The 26,915-nt window shown below is 48.7% G+C and overlaps 1 protein-coding gene across 1 annotated transcript in view; it reads right to left on the bottom strand.

The window, feature by feature from the left end:
- Positions 1 to 426: 426 nt before the first annotated feature.
- Positions 427 to 26,915, bottom strand: part of VPS53 (VPS53 subunit of GARP complex) — a 43,624-nt gene continuing 17,135 nt past the window's right edge. Inside the window, exons 8-22 of the mRNA XM_083587595.1 lie at positions 26,654 to 26,732; positions 25,252 to 25,395; positions 24,858 to 25,000; positions 23,856 to 23,997; positions 23,323 to 23,424; positions 22,219 to 22,313; positions 21,533 to 21,775; positions 19,294 to 19,441; positions 18,586 to 18,668; positions 16,272 to 16,350; positions 14,161 to 14,309; positions 7,939 to 8,008; positions 7,061 to 7,198; positions 3,168 to 3,272; positions 427 to 1,961 (exon numbers count right to left, since the gene is read on the bottom strand). Of these exons, the coding sequence (XP_083443721.1) occupies positions 1,791 to 1,961; positions 3,168 to 3,272; positions 7,061 to 7,198; positions 7,939 to 8,008; positions 14,161 to 14,309; positions 16,272 to 16,350; positions 18,586 to 18,668; positions 19,294 to 19,441; positions 21,533 to 21,775; positions 22,219 to 22,313; positions 23,323 to 23,424; positions 23,856 to 23,997; positions 24,858 to 25,000; positions 25,252 to 25,395; positions 26,654 to 26,732 (1,891 nt within the window). The 3' untranslated portion in view covers positions 427 to 1,790. The remainder of the gene's footprint in view (positions 1,962 to 3,167; positions 3,273 to 7,060; positions 7,199 to 7,938; positions 8,009 to 14,160; positions 14,310 to 16,271; positions 16,351 to 18,585; positions 18,669 to 19,293; positions 19,442 to 21,532; positions 21,776 to 22,218; positions 22,314 to 23,322; positions 23,425 to 23,855; positions 23,998 to 24,857; positions 25,001 to 25,251; positions 25,396 to 26,653; positions 26,733 to 26,915) is intronic.

The raw sequence follows: 26,915 nt of genomic DNA, 5'->3' as shown, positions 1-26,915 counted from the left end.
CAAGGCAAGGCAGTTCCACCAAGACAAGGATGCAGGAGACCTAGCTGGCCCTCCAAGGAGGATATCCATTGTGTCTCTGCCTGAATGACTGTTCTGGAGCTTGCCCACTCCCATGCATGAATCCTGGCCAAAGAAGCAATTCATGCTCAAATCAAAGGAACTGGCTCCTCTAAAATTAAACCGTTGGGGTGCGGGGAGTAAGAGTAAAGTGTGTTTAATGAGTTCTGGGCTTGCTCACACACACTCCCTTTGGCAAAAACGGTTCCGACTTTGTTTAATAGATATCACTGAAAACATGTACAAACACAGATGACATGAAAAGAGGCTGCCCATTTACTTCACTTAAACTTCACTCTGCAAGAAACAGCAAAAGAAGAAAAAAATCTGACAGGAAGGCAGAACTTAACAAAAAGAAAAAGAAAAACCTCACAGAAGAATCCTCTTTATTAACAGAAAATGTACAACTTAAAGGAGAGCTATACAGAACAGAAAATATACAACTGAAAGGGAACCTAACCATCCAAAAGCACCTGATAAATAAGGAAAGAGGGTAGTTTCAAATCAAGATGACAAAAAAACAAAGTTTTTTTAAATCTTCACGCCAAAGTGGCAAAAACTGTCAACAGCGAAAAGTATACCTCCATTTTAACGGTCAACCTTTTGTCTACATATCTGCAAAGGCAGGGTTGGGTGGACAAACCTAGCTCTGAATATTTTTCAGCTTCCTGATCTTTATCACCTTTGGAATTTATGGCCCGGGTTTTGTTTGCCCTTAACGCAAGGACATCCATATAGCCTGGGAGGGAGAAGCCACGCCCGCCTTGATTAGGCTTCCTTTCGCAAGCGGATCTGTAGCGAGAGTCAACACCACGCACGCCTCGAAGAAGCCAAATGGGACAAAGGGCCAACCGAGTCAAGCAGCAGGGCGGCAGCCGACTCCAGTCAAGGAGGGTCGGCAGCTAGCGGCCCCTAGGCCTTAGCTCAGCCCCGCCTCCGGAAAACAATGCAAAATATTGTTTCAAAACCAAGCTGCCAGGGTGTTTTTAGGAGCCACAACTAAAGGGACCCTGCAGGAAAGTCACTTGGGGGGGGAGTGAATAGGGACCTTTGACCTGTCATATCCTGCGGGTTCCACGACCAACATTCCCTGCACCTGGCTTCCGTGTTTTCTTACATTAACAGCACATTTATGTGCAAGACCATAACAACCATTCCCACGCAGAGGACAAAGCAGCACTCGGCCTCACTGAGTACCGCTGTGCTGCGGGGACTGTATGGAAGCGAACACAGGGAAGGCAATGGCAGGGAGATGAAGCAGCTCAGGTGGAGAAGCTCAGGGGATTCCTATGGAGGGAAAAGCGCAGAACTGATCCCATTAGGAGACTCCCATGTTGAGGACTTGCTGGCCTGTACCATTTCAGACCGCAGGGCGGAACTGCACATCTGAATATCCTCCTCCCTATACAGACAACCCATACTCATAGCAAAGCAAGCATGTGACAATGAAAAAGTGAAATATGTGGGGTGATTTCTTTATATTTTTGAAGGTGGCTCAGGAGACGTTCCTCGCTGGAGTCTGAAGTGGCACAGGATAGCCGAAAAGCCCCCTCGTGTGTGTGACTCTTCCGGCTGGTACAGTCTCAGTGCCAAGGATCTTCCAAAAGTGAGCGACAAGGAATTTGAATCTGGAGTACCAGGAGCAGGCGAAGGGGAGACTCATTCTCAGCAGCACGGCTCATCTTGGAGAAAAAGAGAGCAGGGCGTGGAGGGGAAGAAGAAGAAGAAGCCCCCTAGAGCCTCTTCTTGATGAGTTTCTCCAGCTTGCGGATGCGCGAGGATTCCTGCTCGGGCGTAGGGGCCGCCAGGGAGATGGAGGTGGCACTGTCGCCTCCGGAGGGAGGAGCCGGGAGCCTCTGGCGGAACAAGTCCAGCATGCTGCTCTGCTCGCTCCTCTTCAGACCCTGCGGGACGAGGGAGATGACATGTGTAGGCGAATTGTGGCCATCACACAGGGTCCCCGGATGTTTAACCATCTATTGATCCCTGTGCCACCACTGTGCTCGCTTCCCCACTGCCACAACCAGTTACTCTATGGTAAAACACCGAGTCCAATCAGTTGTTAAAAGTGAACCAAATAAAACAAGTTTATTTTACAAACATTAACAAATTTGTGGTTTCTCAGATAATATTCCTGCCAGTATTTTAACTTTAGCGGCTGGCACTGTGGGTTAACCCTCTCCATGCATTTAGAGTGGTTCTATGAGGCTGGATGGACGCGGGTGGCGCTGTGGGTTAAACCACAGAGCCTAGGACTTGTTGATCAGAAGGTTGGCAGTTCGAATCCCCGCGACGGGGTGAGCTCCCGTTGCTCGGTCCCTGCTCCTGCCAACCTAGCAGTTCAAAAGCACGTCAAAGTGCAAGTAGATAAATAGGTACCACTCTGGCGGGAAGGTAAATGGCGTTTTCGTGTGTTACTCTGGTTCACCAGAAGTGGCTTAGTCATGCTGGCCAGTCATGCTGTACGCCGGCTCCCTCGGCCAATAAAGCGAGATGAGCGCCACAACCCCAGAGTCGGCCACGACTGGACCTAATGGTCAGGGGTCCCTTTACCTTTACCTTCCTAATACCTTCTGACTGATGATCTCAGCTGTGTGACTGACTCCTCTTAACTAATTCTCTCCCTCTCTCACACCAGACTAGCCCAACCCACAGACTTCTCTTCTCTGTCTCTCCTAACTCCAGACTGTCTTCTCAACAACTCTAACTCACTAAAAACCTCTGTGCTTAAATCTTATACATCGTTAACTCTGCCCCCTGGGTTCCCATTGGTTAGTCATTTTACAATTAGTTAACCCTTTTTCCTATGAACCCAGTATGATGTCACACACATAGGAGGGCAAACGCCACACGAATAAACGCAGAAATAAATCAGCCCGAGAGAGCGTCAACGTGCCCCCTTCCCACCAGAGTGCCCCTTGGGATGGTCTCCTGTGTGACCTGAAATTCCTGCGTTATAGCGGGCTGGACTAAATGACCCTGGAGTCCCTTCCAACTCCAGGCTTCTCTAAATGAACGGGAGTCGCAGGAAAGCTGCAGTGCCGGCCTCAAAACCCTGGAATCGGGGTGGAGGCCACCAGCGCTGGCGGAGCCCACAGGGCTCCCCTCACCTTCATGTCCAGAATCTTCTGGAAGGTGTCGGTGCTGCAGTCGGCCAGGAGTTTGATGTAGTTGTCCACAAACACCACGGGCGGCTCGTGGGGGGCCATCACGACCTGCAGGGAGAGGCGGGGAGTAAAACTGTCAGAAGGGAGGGTCGTCCAGGCAGAGGGCGGCTGAGGCAAGGCCCTTCCGCCTGATCGGGATGGCCACCTCCAACTTTAAGGAGCTGGGCTGCGATATCCCCCTTAAAACCTTGAGGAACCCCATAGAAGTGACACACAAGCCACCAGTGGGGGTTTATTTCATTGTTCTTTATCATGTTCGCATCTCTTCCTCAAAGCGTCAGGCTCAGCTCTCTCCCTCTCCTCTGTTTTGTCCTCACAACCACCCTGGGGAACGGGGTTGGCTGAGAGAAGCCCCCACTGAGAAAGCTTCACGGCTGAGGGGGAGATTCGAACTCGGGTCTCGCGGGTTTTAGCACAGCGCTCTAGCCACCATGCTAGCCCTCCCGCCTGTTCATTTGCAGCGGTTCTCAACCTGGGGGTCCCCAGATGTTGTTGGACTACAACTCCCATCATCCCTGAGCTCTGGCCTTGCTAGCTAGGGGTGATGGGAGTTGTAGTTCAACAACATCTGGGGACCCACAGCTTGAGAAAGGATGATTTAGAGGCTGCTCTAAAGAGGATCCCACAAGAAAGTGATCGTGACCGCGGCAACTACGGACCACAAAAACCACAGCAAGTCAAGGGACGTTGAAGCGTTAAAGGAAGGCGAAGAAAGTAAGGCATCAAAATGTTGCCGTGCGAAGCATTCAGAGAGAGGCAGCACGCAGTCCTGCCAACTAATAGCCACCAAGAACCTATCCTAGGAACTTAAGAAGAGCTGTGCTGGATCAGGCCGGTGGCCCATGTAATCCAGCATCCTGGGCTCACAGCGGCCAACCAGGTGCCAGTGTGAAGCCCATAAGCAGGACCCAAGCTCAAGAGCCCTCCCCCCTTCTGTGGATTGGTCCAGTCCTTTTTCAAAGCCGCTCACAGGGCAGGTGCCACCACCGAGAAGGCCCTCTGCCTGGTTCCCTCTCCCTTCGTTTCTCGCAGGGAGGGAACCGCCAGAAGGTCCTCGGAGGTGGACCTCGGTGTCTGGGCTGGACGATGGGGGTCAGGCGTATAGGGCCAAAGCCGTTTAACTCCTTCCCGCCATCATTCCTCCATGCTGAATGGGGATTAAATGAGGAGCAGGGTGGTATATAAATGCAAGACATGATCTAAGAAGCCTGTGCCGCTCAGAGCAAATGGATGCTTCTAGTGGCAAGGCCACCCCCATCCTGACAGAATCGCAGCCCCACAAGCAACAGCTGGCAACCCTCTGCAATGATCTCATCGGGAACGCCGGAGGAATTCCACCCGAGGGGAGCCCAAAACCTCCCCTCCATAGCCCTGGGACAGCATTCGGGGAACGAGAGAGAGAGAGGGAGATCTATAATAGTCTTGTGGGAAGTTCATGTGGTTATCTACGAAAGCCAAGCAACCAGCCACTGCGTCTGTGCAGAAAACCTGACAGGACGAGGGAGCAGGGAAGAGAATCCACAGAAAAAACCAGAGTAAGGCTGGTGGGGTTTTGTTTTGCCTTATATGTATATATCACGGCTACTACGAGGTGTGGGAAGGCAAGGCCCACAGAAGCAAAGGAGAGATGATTCACCAAACCACCAGCAATTGGGGCCAGGCGTGGAGAGGCCTCTGTTTGTGAGGTGTCAATGAGACACATCCCCCCCCCCCAAAAAAATGACACACGCACCAAGAATCTGAGGCCGGAGGGCTAGGATATTTACTTATTAAAAGCCACAGACATTCCAGCGTTCTGTCTCAGAACAGGCCGTGCCATTTCTCCACCTGGGCCAGTAGTGCCTGCTCGGACTGGCAGTCGCTCTCTGGGCAAAGTCCTGCCTACCTGCTGCCTCTTTCAATGGGGGATGCCGTGAATCGAACTCGGGACCTTCTTCATGGAAGGCGGGTGTTCTACCTCTGAGTTACCATCATTGGTTGCAATGTATGGGCTTGTTAATAATAATAATAATAATAATAATAATAATAATAATAATAATAATAATAATAATTTATTATTTATACCCTGCCCATCTGGCTGAGTTTCCCCAGCCACTCTGGGCAGCTCCCAATCAAGTGTTAAAAGCAGTACAGTGTTAAATATTAAAAACTTCCCTGAACAGGGCTGCCTTCAGATGTCTTTTAAAGAGAAGATAGCTGCTTATTTCCTTCACATCTGAAGGAAGGGTGTTCCACAGGGTGGGCGCCACCACCGAGAAGGCACTCTGTCTGGTTCCCTGTAGCCTCACGTCTCGCAATGAGGGAACCGTCAGAAGGCCCTTGGCACTGGATCTCAGTGTCTGGGCTGAACGATGGGGGTGGAGACGCTCCTTCGGGTATACAGGACCGAGGCCGTTTAGGGCTTTAAAGGTCAGCACTAACACTTTGAATTGTGCTCGGAAACGTACTGGGAGCCAATGTGGATCTCTCAGAACTGGTGTTATGTGGTCTCGGCGGCCGCCCCCAGTCACCAGTCTAGCTGCCGCATTCTGGATTAATTGCAGTTTCCAGGTCACCTTCAAAGGTAGCCCCACGCAGAGCGCGTTGCAGTAGTCCAAGCGGGAGATAACTAGAGCATGCACCACTCTGGTGAGACAGTCTGCGGGCAGGTAGGGTCTTAGCCTGCATACTAGGTGGAGCTGGTAGACAGCTGCCCTGGACACAGAATTGTTGTCCATTTAAGCTCAATACTGCGTACTCATCTGGCAGTGGCTCTTCAGGGAGAGAAAGGTCACTGGCCACCCAGTCACTTTTTGAACCTGGTGATGCTTTCAGGGATTGAGCTGGCAAAGTCGACCACTGGTCACGAACTGGTTGGACGCAGAGAAATGGTGCGAGGGACCAGTTGGGGAACCTCTCCAAGGGACGATGGCTCAGAAACCGGGGATTGGTGGTGGGGCGTCGATGAGGGGAAGAGGGAGCAGACTGGGAAGAGCTAACAGGGCTTAGTGAGCTGGGAGAGTCGGTGCAGAGAGAAGTCAAGAAGCAGAGTTGGAAGCAAGAGAGAGGGAGGTTGGAGGCCAAAAAAGCAGAGATGAGTCAGGCTGGTGAAGTGTCACAGGTGTCACCCTCTCCCGCTCTGTCTCCCAGAACCAGAAGAGGCATGAAAGGGCAAAGGAGAGGTTGGCTGCACAAAGGCACGGTCTCTGATTGCTTGGAAAACGCCCTGGAGAGGAACTTCAGCAGCTGTAAGGAGACGAGGACTTTCAGCAACTGATTTTCCTGAAGGGAGACCACCGGGAATGAGCTGATCTGCTCATTAGGTCTAGCACTCAACCAAGTCCATGGCGATTGCGTTTTTGATAATAAAGAGCTAACTCCATCTTTTGATGAGAAAGAGCTAACTGTGAGATTACGGACCGGCAAGGCTCCCGTGACAATGCCGCCCCTTCCGATAGGCAACAAAACGGGCTGACAGTTGATAGAAGAAGAAGAGTTTGGATTTGATTTCCCACTTTATCACTACCTGAAGGAGTCTCAAAGCGGCTAACATTCTCCTTTCCCTTCCTCCCCCACAACAAACACTCTGTGAGGTGAGTGAGGCTGAGAGACTTCAGAGAAGTGTGACTGGCCCAAGGTCACCCAGCAGCTGCAGGTGGAGGAGCGGAGACGCGAACCCGGTTCCCCAGATTACAAATCTACCGCTCCAACCACTACACCACACTGGCTCTCATAGTGGGTGTGTGGGACAGGAGAGTTTTGCACAAGGGCAGCTAGGAGTCAGGTAAGAGAAAGAAAGAAAGAAAGAAAGAAAGAAAGAAAGAAAGAAAGAAAGAAAGAAAGAGCCCTGAAGTTACCTTAAGAATCATTTCGGCACGCGTCATGCCTTTCACCACGATCTTGGTGTAGCTGGCAGGGGCCTTCCTCACCACCTGGGACCCGATAGACGGCAGGTCCAGCAGAACCATCTTCAGAGAATGAGTGTCCAAAAGCAGCTGCATCAGATTTAAAGGTGGGGGTTAAGCTTCAGTGGGTCAAGGGAGCCCCCCGACTCTTGTTGCCCAGTGGGAAAGCTCCACACACGGGATGTGGCTATTCCAGAGGGCGGGGGATGAAATCCTAGTGCTTTCCAACACCCCAAATCAGTCTTCCCTCTGGATATTTCGGACCACACCAAGTCCCATCATCCCCAACCAGAACAGCCAGTGCTCAGAGATGATGGAAGTTGCAGGTCGGTAATGTTGGGAAGAGATCACGTTGGCTAACCTGCACTAAAACATTCTTCTTCTGGTATATGCTAAGAAACAGAAACACAGGGAACTGCGGCTTGCTTCAGCCCAGGCAAACCCAGGCAATAAAAAGCACTCAAGTTTAAACAAACCACAGTTCCCCGAGTTCAGAAATCACTAGGCACCGTGGTTTATTTAAGAGCGGAAATGAAATGGCCTCTTGCCCAGGATTTTCAACGGCAGCTCAGAGGGGCTGCCTCACTGGGTTGCCTCTGCTCAGACTTCTTTTTGCTGGATGAAGGAAAATGCCATTCAGAAATACACTCTGCAGCCAACATAGGATTTGCTTCTCCACACCTTGTAAACCGTGGTATGCTAGCCACCCCAATGCAATATTTATATTTTTTAAATACTTAAAAATTCAAAATGCAATGTTCTCCCTTCTCTACGCTGCTCCGCCTGCAGGCCCCTGCTTCACCTGATCCCTTTCAGTCCTCGATTCTCACCTGTTCGGCCCCCACCATGCTGATGGGCTTGCACTTGAAGAGGTGGTTGATAAATTTGGGGATGAAGGAGCTGCAGGGAAATAATCGAAGAAATCAACACGGAACACTCCACATTTTATCCCCCTACTTAAATAAAATAAAAAACACAAGTATAATTTCCCCCTCCTCCTTTTTAACAATTTAACAAACAAAGAAAAGGAAGGGGGAATAAACAATCTTTTTTTAAACAACAAAAATGTAAATGAAACAAACAAAAAATATCAAGGGGGATGGAGTGACCCCTCTGAGAAAAGGTTGTGGCATTTGGGAGAAATAATAATATAATAATAATTTATTATTTATACCCCACCCATCTGGCCGGGTTTCCCCAGCCATTCTGGGCGGCTCCCAACAGAATATTAAAAACACAACAAAACATCAAACATTAAAAACTTCCCTAAACAGGGCTGCCTTCAGATGTCTTCTAAAAGCCAGGTAGTTGTTGAATTCTTTGACATCTGAAGGGAGGGCGTTCCACAAGGCGGGCACCACTGCCGAGAATGGCAGACAAGAGGCAACATGATAGAATCTTATAAAATTATGCACAGGGAAAAGTTTTTCTCCTTCTCACTTAACCTGCGGACATGCAGTGAAGCTGACTATTGGGAGATTCTGGAGAGCTAAAATAAAGTCCATTTTCACACAGCACAGATCTAAACTATGGGACTCCCATCAGGGCATCTTGGGCGCCACTGTGGGAACAGGACGCTAGGCTAGATAGTCCCCCTTTGACCCAGGCTCTTCTGTTTTTTTCCACATGCAGAAGGTCCCCCAGTATCTTCAGATAAGACTGGGAAATACTCGCTGCCTGAAACCTTGGAGAACTGCTGCTGCCAACCAGTGTAGACAGAGCTGAGCTCAATGGATGCCAAAGGTCTGATATGGTTTCAAGGCAGCTACCTATGTTCCAGAGGCACCTTGAGATTCCAACCAGGTGTTGCCCACACATTTTTAAGCGTACTCCTGCGGCCATGGGGACTAGCAGCTTTTAAAATGGAATAAAAGTGACTGGAGGGGGGACGTTCAATTCCCAAGAAGCTGATCTCTAGGCCTTTCAGCCCACAGCTGCTGGGGCGAAGGAGACACCCTTGCAGGCTTCCACAAACGCAGCGATATTCAAAGTAACGTTCCCTTCCCCTCTCCATCCAAACTCGTTCCAGATGCAAGAGTCGGGCAAAGTTTCCCTCCATGATGTGGGCTAATCAGTGAAGTCTTTATTTAAAAAAAAAAAATTGAAATTAAAAAGAGCCAGGCAAGCAGAGCCAAGCTATTAAAAGCCTGCCCAGCAAAAATGGCAGAAGTCTGTGTATTTAATCTATAAATGGATTTATCGCCCCGCTAAGCGATACTATAAAAACCTCAGGCACAGTTTCTGTTGGAGCCTGAAGCGCCATAAATTTTTCGCAGAGGCAGCACTTTAGAAAGCCCGCCAACATCTGATGATTTATCAGGAGAAGGCCCCATAAGGTGAAACTAAACGCTCCCAGAGAGGGGGAAAGGGACACAGAGAGCCCCAAAATGTTGGTGCAAACCAGTCTGAGAGATCCGCCTGCGTATTTCTCGACAAAAACAACATGAAAAGAGGGGTTTGAAGGAGGGAAAGCTTCAGAGAAACACACAGAGCCAGACAGCAACTGAATGGAACATCTCTGCTCCAAAGAAGTCTACCTTAGCTGGATCAGAGGCTGAGGAGAAATAGTAATGGCTGCCTTCTCACAAGGCAAGGAAAAATTGCGGGGCCTCTGACTTTTATTTCCCGAATCAATCCATGGATTGGAGGACCCCCCTTTCTACTTCTCTCCATTTGGAGAACTGGTTCCTCTCTGCTTCCTGAAACTTAACCAACTGGTGCCATCAAGCCCATCTGGGCTGCGGATCCTGGAAGACCTGCTCCCTGTCTTGCAGGCATTTTCCACCTGGACTGGGAAGGTGGGGTCCAGACTGACTCCAGCTGCAAAAGTGGAGGCTGCTGAACACTCTTGGACTGGGGTACTGTTTGGGTACTGAATTCTGGTGCTGGAGGAGACTCAAGAGTCCCATGGACTGCAAGAAGATCAAACCTCTCCATTCTGAAGGAAATCAGCCCTGAGTGCTCACTGGAAGGACAGATCGTGAAGCTGAGGCTCCAATACTTTGGCCACCTCATGAGAAGAGAAGACTCCCTGGAAAAGACCCTGATGTTGGGAAAGATGGAGGGCACAAGGAGAAGGGGACGACAGAGGACGAGATGGCTGGACAGTGTTGTCGAAGCTACCTGCCTGACATGCTCTGGTCCATGGGGTCACGAAGAGTCGGACATGACTAAACAACAACAACAACAACAACTGTTTGGCCGTTTTTTTGTTGCTGTTACTGATTTTAATTTTGCTGTACCTTTATTTTAGATGGCGTTACGACTTACGTGGAAATGGTTTTAATTTGGATGCATACTTTTTGATGTTATGTTTGTTTGTTCGTGCCTATTTTTGTTATGTTTGTAATTACTGTATTTTTCCCTGTTGTAAGCCGCCTTTGAGCTTGGTTTTAACTATGGGAAGGCGTCATACAAATAAAATTATGTATCTATGCGTACGTAATCATTGCTCTTCCACTTCTCCTCTGGGACGGCTTGTTCAGCCATCCTCTGCCTAAGACTACAACCATCCCTTTGGTGTAGGCTGGTCCCCATGTCAAACCGCATTGAGGTTTCAAGGCTACACACTATCATGGAACAACCCTCTCCTTTTCGGCTCAGAAGTAAAGTTCTGTTCCTTGGGGTTTTCTGCTAAGCAGGAGGATTTCAGCCTAAGAAGTTTCAGCACAGGTACGTTCTACCACATGTGGTGGGCATGCAAGATAACAAAAGCATTCTGGGAAATGATATATAATGAGTTAAAAAAATGTTTAAAATAACATTTGTGGGGACTTCCGGGTTGGCGCCATCGCCGAATGGCGGACTCCCTCCGAGCTCCGGAGGGAGTCTGCTCGGCAGGGGCTGGGTTCTACCGCACCGGCGATGCGGGGACCCTTAGAAACCACGGCCACGGAGGCCGTGGACATGGAGACTCGGCTTGCACCGTTAGCGCCCTCCCGACTCGTGAAGGAGCCTTTTTAAAGGCTACGGATCGGGTGCCGGGGAGAAGCGTGGTGCCTTGAGTTTTCTGCTTCCCCTGCTGAGCGAAGCCGCATGCCATTCGGCGGAGAGCGCTGACTTCTTCCATTGAAAATTCGGACTTTTCAACAACAACCCGTGAGTAAATTTGGAAATCGGGTTCAAAAGGAGGAAAAAAAAATTTTTTTTTCGAATTGGATACGAGCGGGGGGGATCCAAAAAGGAAGTCAGTCCCCTCCCTATTGTAAACTTTCCAAAACAAGGACGGGGAAACCAAGACCCAAAAAGGCTTGCATTGCTGATAAAAATCCAAAATTTCACGATGGGGAACTACAAGAACTGTGCTGGAGGAGGAACTGGAGAAGGGAAACGCAACCCCCCCCCCTGGGAACCGGGGTGACTGAAGAGAGAGCCTGGTGAAAGGAGTCGGAGATCTTGACAGCTGTCAAAATAGCTGTCAAAGTCGAAAAGCGGAGTGGATTTTATTATGAGAACTTGGCTGGTTAAATTTGATACAATTTGCTACAACTTGTTAAAATTTGGATACAAAATGGCGAATATGGATAACAAATTGACTTTTGGATTAGAGGAAACAAAGATACAACAATCCCCCTTGAGGAGTTTCGGGACATTACAAGGATTGGGAAAGTGGAAAAACACCAATGGAACTTTACAGGACTGGTTATCTTCTGGGAAAGCTGCAAAACGGAAATAACATCTCGTCTTCAGGGTGTTTTCTTTTTTGTTTTTTTAAAGGAGACAATAGATTTTTCTATTGAAGAAAGGAAGGGACTGAACGTAAGGTTTTGCCCCTGAATAACAACCATCCCTGCAGACTTACCAAACTTTCGAACTACAACGTTTTAGCAGCGGAACAAAGGGAAATCAGACTACAACCTGGAAAGAACAATGGAGGGAGTTCTATTACAGTTTTATTAAAGACTGAAGTTAAAGTTTTGAAAAATAATGATAATAATAATAATTTTGATTTTCAAAAAAATTTATTTTTAATTTTAAAAAAAGAAAAAGCCAGCAAGGAGTTGGGGAAAAGTTGTGATTTATGGTCTTAAGAATTCCAGGCAGACACCAGGGGTTGATGGTCAGGGGGAAATTAAACCGGGGACAGGGGGGGGAGAACTAAAACTCCAAAGGCTTGCCAACTTGGTTATTTTTTGCTGAATTGGTCTATTATTCATTATATTTTTTTTATTCTCTACCTTTTCTGTTTCTATTATCTGGGGTGCTTCTTTTATTAAAAAATGGAAATTGTGGAATGACATGGGGTGGGTCTTGGGGAAAGAACACTGGGTTTTTTTTTTTTTTTTCTTTTTTTTACTGTAAAACAAATTAAGTTTCAATTTGAATGGGGAACTTGTTTGGCCAACAATATGAAAGGGGAATATGGTAGGGGTGGGGGAAGGGGGGAGTCCCGTAAAGCGATATTTTTTGTATTTTTGAAAAATTTTAATAAATATTATTTAAAAAAAATAAAATAAAATAACATTTGTGGGGAAAACCAGAGGCTTTTTTGCTAGGAATCTTAGGTGCAGAGATACCATAGGAGCAGAAACAATTATTTATGTACGCGGATACTACTGGCCCAGAGATGGAAAGAAGATAAAGTCCCAACCAGAGACGAATGGCTGGTGAAGATGATGGACTATGCCGGTATTTTATTATTAATTATTATTATTATTTATACCTCGCCCATCTGGCTGAGTTTCCCCAGCCACTCTGGGCGGCTCCCAATCAAATGTTCAAAACAGTACAGCATTAAATATTAAAAACTTCCCTGAACAGGGCTATGGCGAAAGTGACCGGGAAAATCAGAAACCAGGAAGAGAGGAACTTTAAGGGGGAAATTTGCAATGTATTTAAGAGAACACTGTAAACAACTAAAAGCTTTGGCAGGATTTGAGTAACGTAATGTACTAAAAACGAAGGTAAAAAAGGATTAGAAAAATAGAGGAAATAAGTGAAGCGGTGGGAAAAGACTGGAAATGGTGACCATGGAAGGATGGAGGGGAGTCAAAGCATTCAGGGAATCTTAAATGATGATGATGTTCAGCATTTGAATTTAAATTTGAAATGTAAAACTTAATGAAAAACGGTTTAGTAAAAGAAGACGAAGAAGTTTCAGCACATGGCTGGGGAATCTTGTCGACGGTGGGCGGGGCAAGGAGCAAAAGTGGGCAGGGCAAGGGATGCAAATTCCAGCTCTGAGCAGTGGCCACACTTGCACATGACGCTCTTTGCCCACCATCCGGTCAAGTGAGAGGCATTGCCAGAGTTCATGGATGGTGAAAACCAGCTAGGGTGGTGGTGCAGGGCCGGTGAGGGAGCGTGGCCTGGCAAGAGAGTCCTGGGGGGCTGAAAAGAGAAGCCTGGAGGGCCTGAGGTCCCAGAAGGCCATGCATACCTAAACGGCCTCGGTCCAGTAGACCTGAAGGAGCGTCTCCACCCCCATCGTTCTGCTCGGACACTGAGATCCAGCGCCGAGGGCCTTCTTGCAGTTCCCTCATTGCGAGAAGTGAGGTTGCAGGGAACCAGACAGCGGGCCTTCTCGGTGGTGGCGCCCACCCTGTGGAATGCCCTCCCTTCAGATGTGAAGGAAATAAGCAGCTATCCTATCTGTAAAAGACATCTGAAGGCAGCCCTGTTCAGAGAAGTTTTTTTTTAAAACATAATTTTTATTGATTTTTTTCTGTATTTCATTTGAATTCCATACACATATTCACAACTTATATTATTTGCTCAAAATGAGCTTTGACTTCTTTCCGTCTCTCTTTCTGACATCCCCATGACATTTAACATATCTATCGCAGTCTCATGATCACTTCTCTATCATCTATTAACCTTGAGAAATCACATTCTTTTTTATAAATCAGCATCATAATTCCTCATTACATAATTCCCTGTTCAGGGAAGTTTTTAATATTTAATGCTGTACTGTTTTTAACAGTTGATTGGGAGCCGGCCAGAGTGGCTGGGGAAACTCAGCCAGATGGGCAGGGGAATAAGTAAATTATTATTATTATTATTATTATTATTATTATTATTATTATGCAAGCAGAGCAGCAGGAGGAACTCACTTGGCGAACTTGATGCAGAACTGCGTGAAGTACTTGCGGGTGGAGGCCAGGTTGTCCCGGATGATGGGGACGTTCTGCTTGATGTGCAAGATCACCGACGTGACATAGGGGCTCTGGTCGCCCACGTGCTCCACATTCTGCCACTGCATCTGCAAGGAGGCGGAAGGTTTTTACGTAGCAGCGGAACGAGACCCAGCTTCCGAGGCCTGAACGCAACACAAACCAGAGACCAACAGTGATGCTGCCCAAGATTTTCGTGCCCGTGTGATTACTGTATTTTCTGGCGTATAAGACTACTTTTTAATCCAGGAAAATCTTCTCAAAAGTCGGGGGTCGTCTTATACGCCGGCTACAGCAGCAGCTCCCCACCAAAGGATAAAACGACAGCAAATTAAATCAGAGGACACCAAGCTCTCTAGATGAAGCAGAAATACACTTGAAAATTGGCCCCAGAAGCCCCCGGCCACTGGGAAGTGAAGCGGATTTCCGAGCCGGACTGGAGACTGGTTTTTTAAATTTTTATTTGGCGTGCGTTGGAAGAGGGGTAGTCTTATACGGCGAGTATATCCCAAACTCTATATTTTAACTGGAAAAGTTGGGGGGAGGGTCGTCTTATACGCCCAGTTGTCTTATATGCCGGAAAATACGGTATTTTAATCCCGTCTTTCCTCCAAGGCGTTTAGAAATCTCCTACGTCATTCTCTCCCTCCAACCCCGTTCGTATGCTCACAACGGTCCTGTTAGGTAGTTAAAGGCTGCCGGGTGCAATTTTGGCGGGAGACGGAGTGGGCCAGAAGATCAAATTTGGGTTAGGCGGGGATTTATTTGACCCCTGGGCTCAACTTTTTAGCATTCCGTTTGTGCTACCAGCAGCAGCTGACCCCCTAACACACCTTGGTTTTTGTATACAGCTGGGGGTGGGAAACCTTTTCGAGTCTGAGGGCCAAATTCCCTTCTGGACAACTTCCTGGGGTCCGTGTGCAGGCAGTGGGCGGGGCCAGAGGCAAAAGTGGGCGGAGCAACCAATGCCAATTTTTTGCCTCTGTGCAGTAGGCCAGCTTCTATGCACACTTGCTCATCCATGCGACGGTCACCTCCAGGCTTGACTACTGTAATTCGCTCTACGCGGGGCTGCCCTTGAAGCTGTCCCAGAAACTCCAGCGAGTGCAGAATGCTGCAGCGAGGCTCCTCATGGGGTCTCTGCCATGGGAGCATATTCACCCAGTGCTTTTCCAGCTGCACTGGCTCCCGGTGGAGTACAGGGTCAGATTTAAGGTGATGGTTTTGACCTTTAAAGTCCTTCATGGCCTAGGACCCTCGTACCTACGGGACCGCCTCTCCCGGTATGCCCCACGGAGAGCCTCAAGGTCCATAAATAGCAACACCTTAGAGGTCCCGGGCCCTAAGGAAGTTAGATTAGCCTCAACCAGAGGCAGGGCCTTTTCAACTCTGGCTCCGGCCTGGTGGAACGCTCTGTCTCATGAGACCCGGGCCCTGTGGGATCTGATTTCTTTCCGCAGGGCCTGTAAGACAGAGTTGTTCCACCTGGCCTTTGGCTTGGAGCCAATTTGATTCCCTCCCCCTCTTTCTTTTCTCTTTTCCTTTCTCCTCCCGCGATGAGGCTACATTTTAATATTTTAATGTTTCAATATTTTAATGTTGTATTTTAAACTTGTTTTTAAGTTGTATTCATTCAACTTATTTTTAGTATTGCTTGTTAGCCGCCCTGAGCCCGGCCTTGGCTGGGGAGGGTGGGGTATAAATAAATATTATTATTATTATTATTATTATTATTATTATTATTATTATTATTTTATTATCCCTCTTCCGCCTCCATCCAGGGAAGCAAAGAGGCATCAAGACCAAGGGCACATTTCCAGCCAGACCAAAACACACTTTTTATTTATACCCCGCCCTTTCCGGTTCAGAAAACCGAGCTCAGGGTGACTAACAACAAATTTAAAACACTTAATTGATGCTACAAAAAACAGCATAAAATACGGTATAAAACATGAACAGCACTTTGATAGTTTGGTAAGCTTCTCGGGGTTGGAATACATGTCCTCCGGAATCCCTTCCTACTTTAGTTTTTAAAAGCTTGAGACTCTTACCTTGCTCATGGCCGTGAGAGCTGGGTCACAGGCAGCGTCCAAGTCCTGCACCAGAAGCTGGATGCTGTTAGAAATCACTCTGAAAAGGGAACAAGGCGGTTTCATTTTACGTTTATTGCTGTGGGAGCCAACACAAAGAAGGCCCCGCTAGCTGTGATGCCCTAGAAGGTTGTTGTTACTCACTCATCTGACAGCTTTCTGAATTTCCTTTTTTTAATTATACAGAGACACTTAGAAAATAATAAAAGCGAGATGAAACGACTGAGGCAAAGGCCAGCTGGGTGAGCTCAGGGTCAAGGGGGAGATCACTGAATTTCTCTGCTTGAACTCTCTGTTCTAGAGACGCAACCTGAGGCTGGAAAAGGGAGGGATTCAGGATTGCCTCCCGGCAAAATCTTCTTTAAAATTCCCTGCCTGCAGAAAACTAGCAAGTTCAGGGGAAAGCGCCCTGACACCCTACTTTTCTACATTTAGGCCCCACATTTAAAGCAGTTTTATACCACTTTAAACAGTCATGGCTTCTTCCTCCAAAGAATTCTGGGAGTTGTAGTTTGTGGTGGGTAGTAAGAGCTATTGGGACACCCCCATTCCCCTCCCAGAGCCACAATCCCCAGAGTTCCCTGGGCAGACGGACTGATGGTTAAACCACTCTGGGAACTGCAGCTCTTTTATGAATTGCAAGTGCTTTTGTGCAAATGTGTTTTGAGCAGAATGCATTTTACACTTCCTCATTACTTCTACATGACTTCCAGATGTTCTAAATGTTTTAAACTGTTTTATACTGTTTTAAATATGTTTTTCATTTCAAATGGCATTATTTTAACTTTTTGGCCCTGGGCTCCCTTCGGTAGGAAAGGAGGACCAGAATTTTACTTCAAAGGGCTCGAGATGGGATGCACAGATCTCCTCCCTGTTTTATCCCTCACGACAACCCTGCCAGGTAGTTTGGGCTGAGAGGCAGTGACTGGCCCAGCGTTCATTGGCAAACTTCATGCCCAGGTGGGGATCCAAGCCCCCATCTCCCTCGTCCCAGTATGGCACTCTATTTACCACACCAGCCTTTCCCACCTCCAGATGTCATTGGACTACAACTCTCATTATCCTTAGCCAGTAAGGCAAGTGACGATGGGACTTGTAGTCCAACAACATCTAGGTTGGGGAAAGCTGCACTGCGCCAAACAATTTGCAATCACACCAGAGAGAAAGCCTTTCTATGTAATGAGAGGCTAAGAAGTTCAACAACGAAACACAGGGGGGTAAATGAATGTTAACACAACTTGAATTGTGCTGAACAGCTCTATTAGAGAAAAAAGTTCGGCGCTCCACTCAGCTGCCAAATTTGGGAGACACAAATTACGCCTTCCCAGGCGTAATCTACTCTTAGTAAATTAAAGCTGCCAATCTTCCCTCAGGAACGGACAAAATAACTTCCTGACAGAGCCGTCAACGCTGAAGCCGCCCGTCACAAGAACTCGCCCAGGCACCTCCACTCATGCCGGGAAATTAAAAAAAAGGCGCGACAAAACTCCCGGCCTGTCAGGGCTCACACACGCAGCTGTTAACGGCGCATAAAAACAGTCACCCGTTAATAGAAATATCAGCTCTCGTCTACTTCAATTTTCTTTGAGCATGAGGGAAACGTCACCTCAGCTGACAGGCCTGTCAGGAAAAAAAGGCCTGGAAAACACAGGCACCGCGGGGAGCTGTGGCTGCCAATATGGTTGTCAAGGTGGCCGCAGTGGCGGGGAGGGAGAGGGGCTCGCAGGCCCCACGGTGGTCCTTGGAGGAGCTGAGCAGATGTTTAAAAAAACGGGAACCTGCAAAAATGGGAAAGCCAACTTAAAGAGTTCTTTTAACCTTTTAACCTTTAAAGGCAGGCACAGGCAAACTCGGCCCTCCAGATGTTTTGGGACTACAACTCCCATCATCCCTAGCTAACAGGGATGATGGGAGTTGTAGTCACCAAACATCTGGAGGGCCAAGTTTGCCTCTGCCTGTTTAAAGGCCTTGTTGCAGGGATGGTTTGCAGCCTGGGGGGCCGCGTTCCCATCTGAGCAACTTTCTGGGGGCCGCAACTTCGGTGGTGGGCGGAGCCAATGGCAAAAGTAGTCAGGGCAGTGGGTGCAAATCTTAACTTTTGGACAGTAGACTAGTTTCTGTACATGTACACCTCTCTCTCTCCTCCATCCAGACAAGCAAATGTCTTTGGCAATCTGAATTTCTGGGCTATGACTCTCCAGCAGTCCCAGCCAGGACCCCATGGACCCCATGAGCACATTTTGGGGCGGGGGGAGGTCGCCAGCAGCATACGTACATGCTAAAGGTATCCATCTCCCCCATCAGATTGATCCGCTCCACCAGACTGGCGTCAACTTTCTCTTTGAGCTTCTCCTCGAGCTGTTGAAGAAGTTTGGGGTGTGAGACAGGGAGAGAGGCTTTCTCCGTGAAAGTCTGGCTGATCCCGAAACATCAAGTCTTTTGTCTAACCACTCGCTTAACCATGCCTACTGCTCTCTGCCTTTAAGTATAAAATTGAAAACAGCCCGTGTGAGGCAGCCAGGGACATGTACACCCCACACCCCTAATAACTGGGGACCCCCATTTCCACATTTCTAGAATTCTGTCAGAAACTGCAGGATGTTTTCAGATGTGCTATGCCAGGGGTCAGCAAACTTTTTCAGCAGGGGGCCAGTCCATGGTCCCTCAGACCTTGTGGGGGGCCAGACTATATATATATTTTTGGGAGGGGAGAATGAACAAATTCCTATGCCCCACAAATAACCCAGAGATGCATTTTAAATAAAAGGACACATTCTACTCATGTAAAAAACATGCTGATTCCCGGACCATCCAGGGGCCAGATTTAGAAGGCGACTGGGCCGGATCCGACCCCCCTGGGCTTTAGTTTGCCTACCCATGTGCTATGCTTCCTTGAGAGCAAGTGGGAGGAGACAACCTGCGCGTTGCAGCCACAGTCATTGTTGAAATCCATCTCCCAACAATTCCCACCTGCAGGCTTTACCTGTTGGGTGGTCGCCAAGCAGTACTCGGCCGTGCTCAGGATACTGCAGATCAGGCAGAGCTCCTCCAAGGTGAACTTGGCCACCTCCGAACCCTCTTTCTCCTTCAGCAGGCTGCTGATAGTCAGCCCCCCACTGCTGCTGGTCGTCCTGCAAGGGGGGAAAGAACCCGGCAATTAAACACAGAGGGGGGCTTGACAGCCCAAAAAGCACCAGCCGTGAATGCCTGTTTTGTTTTAAATCATTTTAAATGCACTGCTTTAAATGCATCGGCTGTTTCTAGTGGGTTTTTAACTTCTTTTGTTTTTCTTGCGTAGGCTGTGTAGGAGGCGATTAGTAAAATGTATAAGACGCCCCCATGTATAAGACAATCCTTATTTTTTTTAACTATTTTTAAAAAATAATTATGAATTATGTTGCTGGAAGAGACTCTTAAGAGTCCCCTGGACTGCAAGAAGATCAAACCTCTCCATTCTGAAGGAAATCAGCCCTGAGTGCTCACTGGAAGGACAGATCCTGAAGCTGAGGCTCCAAGACTTTGGCCACCTCATGAGAAGAGAAGACTCCCTGGAAAAGACCCTGATGTTGGGAAAGATGGAGGGCACAAGGAGAAGGGGACGACAGAGGACGAGATGGTGGGACAGTATTCTTGAAGCTACCAGCATGAGTTTGACCAAACTGCGGGAGGCAGTGGAAGACAGGAGTGCCTGGCGTGCTCTGGTCCAGGGGGTCACGAAGGGGCGGACACGACTAACAACAACAACAACAAATTTAACCCCAAATTAAGAAATTGTTTAGCTTTTTGGGATGGGGGATGTCACTTCCGCCAATCACTCACCCGCCTGCCTGCCACTGCCAATCGCTTGCCACAGCCACTGCCGATCGCACACCTCGCTGCAGCCGCCAATTGCCTGCCCAAATGCCGCAGCCACAGCCAATCGCCAGCAGGCCTTGCTGCAGCCACCAATCACCCGCCCAATCGCCGCTGCCAATCTCCTGCTTGCTGCTGCCATTAATCGCACGTCCCCCCCCTCTGAATTCACTATCCGTGTATAAGACGCCACCCAATTTTTGCCTAATTTTTTTTCAGCAAAAAGCATCGTCTTATACACAGCAAAATGCGGTATATACAATACTGCATTGTCCTGAATTCTCTGGGATAATTCACACTGGTAATCAAGGGGACCAAACCATTGTCTTTCTCAATCTCCTTACCATGAAGTCTCTTTTTCTGCAGAACAAGAATAATTATATTCAAGGGTGCAACAGGCTACATTCCACATTCTTTTGTGGACGATCTTTGGGGAAAGGGGCGGGCACATCCGACTGGTGGGCGGGTCCAGAAGCAAAATGGGCGGGTCCACAGGGTCACCTCTGATCTCTTCGCCAACAACCCAGCCAAACAAGAGCCAGTGGTTTCTACACCAACACACACACATCAGACATCCCTCTCCATCCGGACATTTTCACAGTTAGACACCTTCCAGCCAGGCATAAGTACTGGGCGAGAGTGAGGGGTAGTGCCAGTGAGGGGCGTCGCCTAGGGAGAGGGCAGAGAGTTGGGCAGAGATGCTTGGAGGACCACATTTGGCCCACAGGCCAGAGGTTCCCAACCCATGCTCTGCACTTGAGCGTAGCTCAGTGATCGAGTGCACCTGCTTTGCATGCAGAGGGTCCCAGGTTCAAGTCCTGGCATCTCCAGGCAAGGATGGGACACGGCCTCCTGTCTGCTACCCTGGAGAGCTGCTGCCAGCCCGTGTAGGCAAAGCTAGATAGGCCAATATTCCAGCTCAGTGTAAGGCTGTTTCTCATGGGTTGCTTCCAGCGACAGTCTAGACCAGCCTTTCTCAACCTGTGGGTCCCCAGATGTTGTTGGACTACAACTCCCATCACCCCTAGCTAGCAAGGCCAGAGCTCAGGGATGATGGGAGTTGTAGTCCAACAACGTCTGGGGACCCACAGTTGAGAACCGCTGGTCTAGGCCCACTGAAAAGCCACGACTAAAGAAGATCCATTAATCTCAGTGGATCTCCCCCAAGCAGAATTTAGTTGGCTACAACCCTCTGTATTCTTGAGGACTAGTGTATTGACTTTGCTTCGCTTTAAATGCAGACATCGCTCTCCCCTCGACGTTGGTTTTATTACGCTGTTACTGATAGTTTAACTTCTTGCTATGGGGGGGTTCCTCTAAAGCGCTAACATTTTTTTAAAAAATGTCATCTGATGGTGTTAAAACCTCACTTGGGCAGATTTCCCGAGAGGATCTTCCAGGCGTATTCCCGGAGGTATTTCTGGAAGATGGTGGAAAGGGCAATCATGGGCTCCCCGGTGCTCAGCTGGGAACACTGCACCATGCATTTCTTGTAGTACACAAAGAGGTCAGCACAGCTGGGCAGGACAGCCCCGCCCTCGTCCACGTTCGGCTTGGGGGGCCCTTGGGCTTTGAAATCCCCCACGAAGCGGTCAATCAGCTCGCTGAGGTTTCTGGAGGCAGAAGAGAAGCAAAGACAAACATACAGGCAGTCAGGCAAAAGGATTTAGACTGGTTTTTGCTTGTCTCATTCATTCATGTTCTGCCCACTGAGGCATAGATCTACCAGAGGGCATCGAAGCCAAGCCGCGCTGTGCACGTGCTCCCGAGCCTACCGTCCCAGCCACAAGGACTAGAAACTTGACTTTTAAAGCAAAAACCGAGATTCTCAGGGCTGTGCAAATCTGTGGCCCTTCTTTCGTCCTGAAGGTCTGGACAAAGGGGTCTGTTCCCACACGAGAAATTGAAGAAATTAAAAAGGGAGTTGCTCACGGCCCCGTACCAATGCTAATGTAAAAAGGATGTTCCCAATGGATCAGGACCAAAAGTTTGGGTGAGGATGGGGAAAGAGCATCAATACATTCTTATTTCTTGTCTTTTTCCTTCCTTTACTCACTTGTCCTGGGATTCAATGTAGACGTAGAGATGAGGCTCAAAGCACTTGGAGACGATGCCATGAAAAGGATTGTCTGGAACTTTCGGCTTTTTGGGCTGGAAAACAAAGTTGGAAGGAACTTTTTTAAAGAGAGACATTTTGATTGTCGTTATTTTTTAATTACTCAGTTCAGACTCTTCAACCCTCAGGAAAATGTCTCCTTTTCCATTTGCAATGCTCCCCTCCATCAGGTCAGTATCCCCACATAAACATAAAACAGCAAACGGAACAGGAAAATCCCCTACATGTTAGTCGAAGGGGTTGCAATAAACTTGGCATAGAGAAAGTGGATGGGGAAATATTTTTCTCGGAACCTTTGTGAACTCTTAAACCATGAAGACTAGAAGCTGACTGTGTTTTTAGGAGAAGGGCTGCAAGCTCAGAGGCAAGAGCAGAGGTAGGCAAACTAAGGCCCGGGGGCCGGATCCAGCCCAATCGCCTTCTAAATCCAGCCCACGGACAGTCCAGGAATCAGCATGTGTTTACATAAGTAGAATGTGTCCTTTTATTTAAAATGCATCTCTGGGTTATTTGTGGGGTGTAGGAATTTGTTCATTTCCCCCCCGCCCAACAAAAAGTCTGGCCCCCCACAAGGTCTGAGGGACAGTGGACCGACCCCCTGCTGGAAAAGCTTCCTGACCCCTGGGCAAGAGCTTCTGCTCTGCATAAAAAAGGTCTCAGGTTCCACCCCCAGAGGCATCTCCAGGTGGGGCTGGATAGCTACTGCCAGCCAGAGTAGACAACACTGAGCTAGATGCATTGCAGGGGGCTGGACTAGATGGCCCTTGGGTTCCCTTCTGACGTTCTACGGCCCAAAGCTCTGACACAACACAAAGCACCTTCCTGTGTTTCTGGCTGTAGTCCAATGCAAAATCTCACACAGGGGAGCTTGGGGACCTGCAGGTCAGAAAGGAGTTGGCGGGACCAAACCTTCCTCCATCTGAGAACCTCCATTTTTATTTTTTTAAAGGAGGGAATTAAGTGCCCAGCCGTTCTGGGCAGGAAGAAGGGCTTGAAAACACATGGGCGGCACCCACGAAAGCCTCGAGAGGCTAAGAGACTTACCCTGTCAATGTCGGCCTTTTCTAACGTGGCTTCGTCCGACTCCAGGACGGTTTCGTCTTCCAGGAAGGGGTTGGTGTTGGGAGGTGGAGGCTCAGCCTTCTTCTGCGATGAGGTAGGAAAGGGCGACACGACAAAGCAGAAGGAAATTAGGCAGGGAGAAAGCAGACAGGGGAGAGCTCTTCCTGCTTCGCTTGTAACACTCGGACCCTTTCAAATGGCCTCGGCCCAGTATACCTGAAGGAGCGTCTCCACTCCCATCATTCAGCCTGGACACTGAGGTCCAGCTCTGAGGGCCTTCTGGCGGTTCCCTACCTGCGAGAAGCAAAGTTACAGGGAACCAGGCAGAGGGCCTTCTCGGTGGTGGCCCCCTCCCTGTGGAACGCCCTGCCATCAGATGTCAAGGAAATAAACGACTACCTGACTTTTAGAAGACATCTGAAGGCAGCCCTGTTTAGGGAATTTTTTAATGTTTGATCGTTGTTTTTAATATTCTGTTGGGAGCTGCCCAGAGCGGCTGGGGAGACCCGACTCACCGGCACTGTGTCGGAGAGGGTGCAACCCGAGAAGCGTTTTGCCAGCAACCCTTCGAAGTTTGTGGTCCTCTGGATGGCAAAGAGAAGGAGCTTCACCTCGATCTCCTTCGCCCGCGTCCGCATGATCTTTGCAAGCTCCGTCCTGCGGCAGGGGGAGAGAAGCTTAGGTAGGTCCTTACCTCACACCTGCCCTGATGTAGGAAGCTGCCTTATAGAAAGTCAGACATTTGGGTCCATCTAGCTCAGTGCTAGATGGGACACAGGTGGCGCTGTGGGTTAAACCACAGAGCCTAGGGCTTGCCGATCAGAAGGTTGGCGGTTCGAATCCCCGCGACGGGGTGAGCTCCCGTTGCTCGGTCCCTGCTCCTGCCAACCTAGTAGTTCGAAAGGACGTCAAAGTGCAAGTAGATAAATAGGTACCGCTCTGGCGGGAAGGTAAACGGCGTTTCCGTGCGCTGCTCTGGTTCGCCAGAAGTGGCTTAGTCATGCTGGCCACATGACCCGGAAGCTGTACGCCGGCTCCCTCGGCCAATAAAGCGAGATGAGCGCCGCAACCCCAGAGTTGGCCACGACTAGACCTAATGGTCAGGGGTCCCTTTACCTTTACCTAGCTCAGTGCTGCCTACATTGAACGGCAGCAGCTCTCTCAGTTTCAGGCGAGAGGGACATTCCCAAGAGACACTCCAGATCAAATCTGCTTGGCCTGCAGGTTGTTTACATTTTTCTCAAGCAGGTAGCCATTTTAGCGATGACCCTGTGTGCTGTTTTTAACTGCTGGTTCTTATACTGCTGTTGTCGGGATCGGAAGACACCAGAGGTGCTCCCCCTCCCCTGACACACCATACATTTTCTCAAGCAGCTGGCCATTTTAATAATTACTCTGCGCTGCTTTTAACTGCAGGTTCTTATGTTGCTGTCCACCACCCTGACCTTATACACCGGGCGGTGGCATATAAAATCCTTCCGCAAATAAATAAAGCAGAGTGCCCTGGGCCCCGCTACCTGGTAATGTGGCAGAAGTCGACCGCAATCCTCTCGGTCATGCACCATTCCGCCGGGAACATGCGGACGTACTTCTCCTCGTAATCCACCAGCTGGCGTTTGATCCAAGCGTAACGCCGGTCGATTTTATCCAGCCAGGCGACCTGGAGGGCAAGAGAGAGGGAGGCACTATGAGAACAGCTGTAGACAGAGGTTGTTAACTGATTGATTGATTGATTGATTGGTGTTGGTTGGTTTCTACGCTGCTCAATTGCCAAAGTGCCTTCTAAGAAGCTTACAAGCACAAAGGAAGTTCCTGGCATACATTTCCTATGCCCCCCAAAAAAGAAAGGAGGATATCTGAACAGCCTGCGAAAAGCTAAGAGTTCTGCGCAGGGGGAATATCCTGACTTACATCTTGGTTTTCCTGGAAGAGCACAAGGTATTCCGAGAGGTGCTGCTTGATGAATTTCTTGATGATCTCCTGCTTGATTCTGGGGTCCAAGACATTTGCAACCAGGCAGGCATCCCGCAGGACGTTGCTGGGACCTCCAGCCCTCTGTCAGGGAGGAGAAAGGCAAAGAATTCAGGGTTTTCGCTTCCAGTGGTGCCAGTGACTATACTTTGGGGATATATTAAATGCAAGTAGGGCTGGGCGATATCTGGTTTTCAACACTGTGATATATCACCAGCTAAACATCGCGATATATCAATAGAGTGGTACCTCGGGTTAAGTACTTAATTCGTTCCGGAGGTCCGTACTTAACCTGAAAATGTTCTTAACCTGAAGCACCACTTAAGCTAATGGGGCCTCCCGCTGCACCGCCGGAGCACAATTTCTGTTCTCATCCTGAAGCAAAGTTCTTAACCTGAAGCACTATTTCTGGGTTAGCAGTGTCTGTAACCTGAAGCGTATGTAACCTGAAGTGTATGTAACCCAAGGTACCACTGTATATCTTAATACAGTGGTAACTCTAGTTGCGGACATGATCCATTCCAGGGTGCCGTTTACACCCCACAAAGTCTGCAACTAGAGCAGCACTTCTGCACAAGTGCGGAGCGCGATAGAGCGCTTCTGCGCATGTGCAAAGCCCACAGAATGCTTCTGCACATGCACGCCCAGCAAAACCCGGAAGTATGCTTCCGGGTTTGCCGCGTTTGCAAGCCAAAAAGATGCAACATGAACCTAACGCAACATGAGGTATGACTGTATCTGTGGTAAGGAAGGAACTACGCAGAAGCGAACAGGACAAGTCCTGGCAACTGCTAGTACTTAAGAGTCTAAAACTGATAAATGATATTATCAATCACCTCGTGGTCACTTTCAGCAGCAGGCAAACCAAAAAGCATCCAAATGAGACTTGGGGTTTTGGGCTCGGCTACCAAATGGTGGTATTCAGGACACCCCAAAGTACGGTAAAGTCATAGTGAATATAGATCATCTGGGATGATGCAGAAGATGCAGCGATGAGCAGTTATAGAAGTGAAAAAGAAGAGGGAGCAGGGAGAAGAACCATTGATAGGGAGACACAGCAGAGGGTTTGAGGTGCTTCCCTTTTCTCCAGCCCCAGCTCCTTTTCTCCTCAATCTGGGACATTGGCTGGTCAAACAGAAAAAGCAGCCACGGGGAGGTGTTGCAAGGTAAAGGGTGAAGCACCTCCCCTCCCCGCTACCATTTCTCCCCTACAAATGATTCTCATGCCAGCTGCATAAAAACTGGGCTACAAACACCATTATTTTGTTGTTGAGAAATAGGGGAAGCTCATTTGCACTTCTGCAAGCAAGGGAGAGACCGGGATTTATATTTATTTCATTACCTTTGTGCCTTGAGAAGGAAACGCTTCCTCGAAATCTGCCAGGATCTGTTGCCCCAGCTCGTTCTGGGCAGCCTTCACCCTGCCCAGGAACCAACAAGGAAATTGGGTTAGGGCTCTGGTCGCCAAACGCAGGCTTCTGCAGGAAGTTTTTGTTCCTAGCAAAACTAGTTGGGGAATTAAACGCCTGCCAAGCCAAACAAGGCGGTGGCTTCTAGTGTACCGGAAACAACTCAAGAAGCAAGAGTGACAGCCCTTTAACCAG

Source organism: Podarcis filfolensis, assembly GCF_964270895.1.
Source record: "Podarcis filfolensis genome assembly, chromosome: 15".
Lineage (NCBI taxonomy): Eukaryota > Metazoa > Chordata > Lepidosauria > Squamata > Lacertidae > Podarcis > Podarcis filfolensis.
The sequence above is the reverse complement of the archived record's forward strand: the minus strand, read 5'-3'. Positions and strand labels throughout refer to the sequence as shown.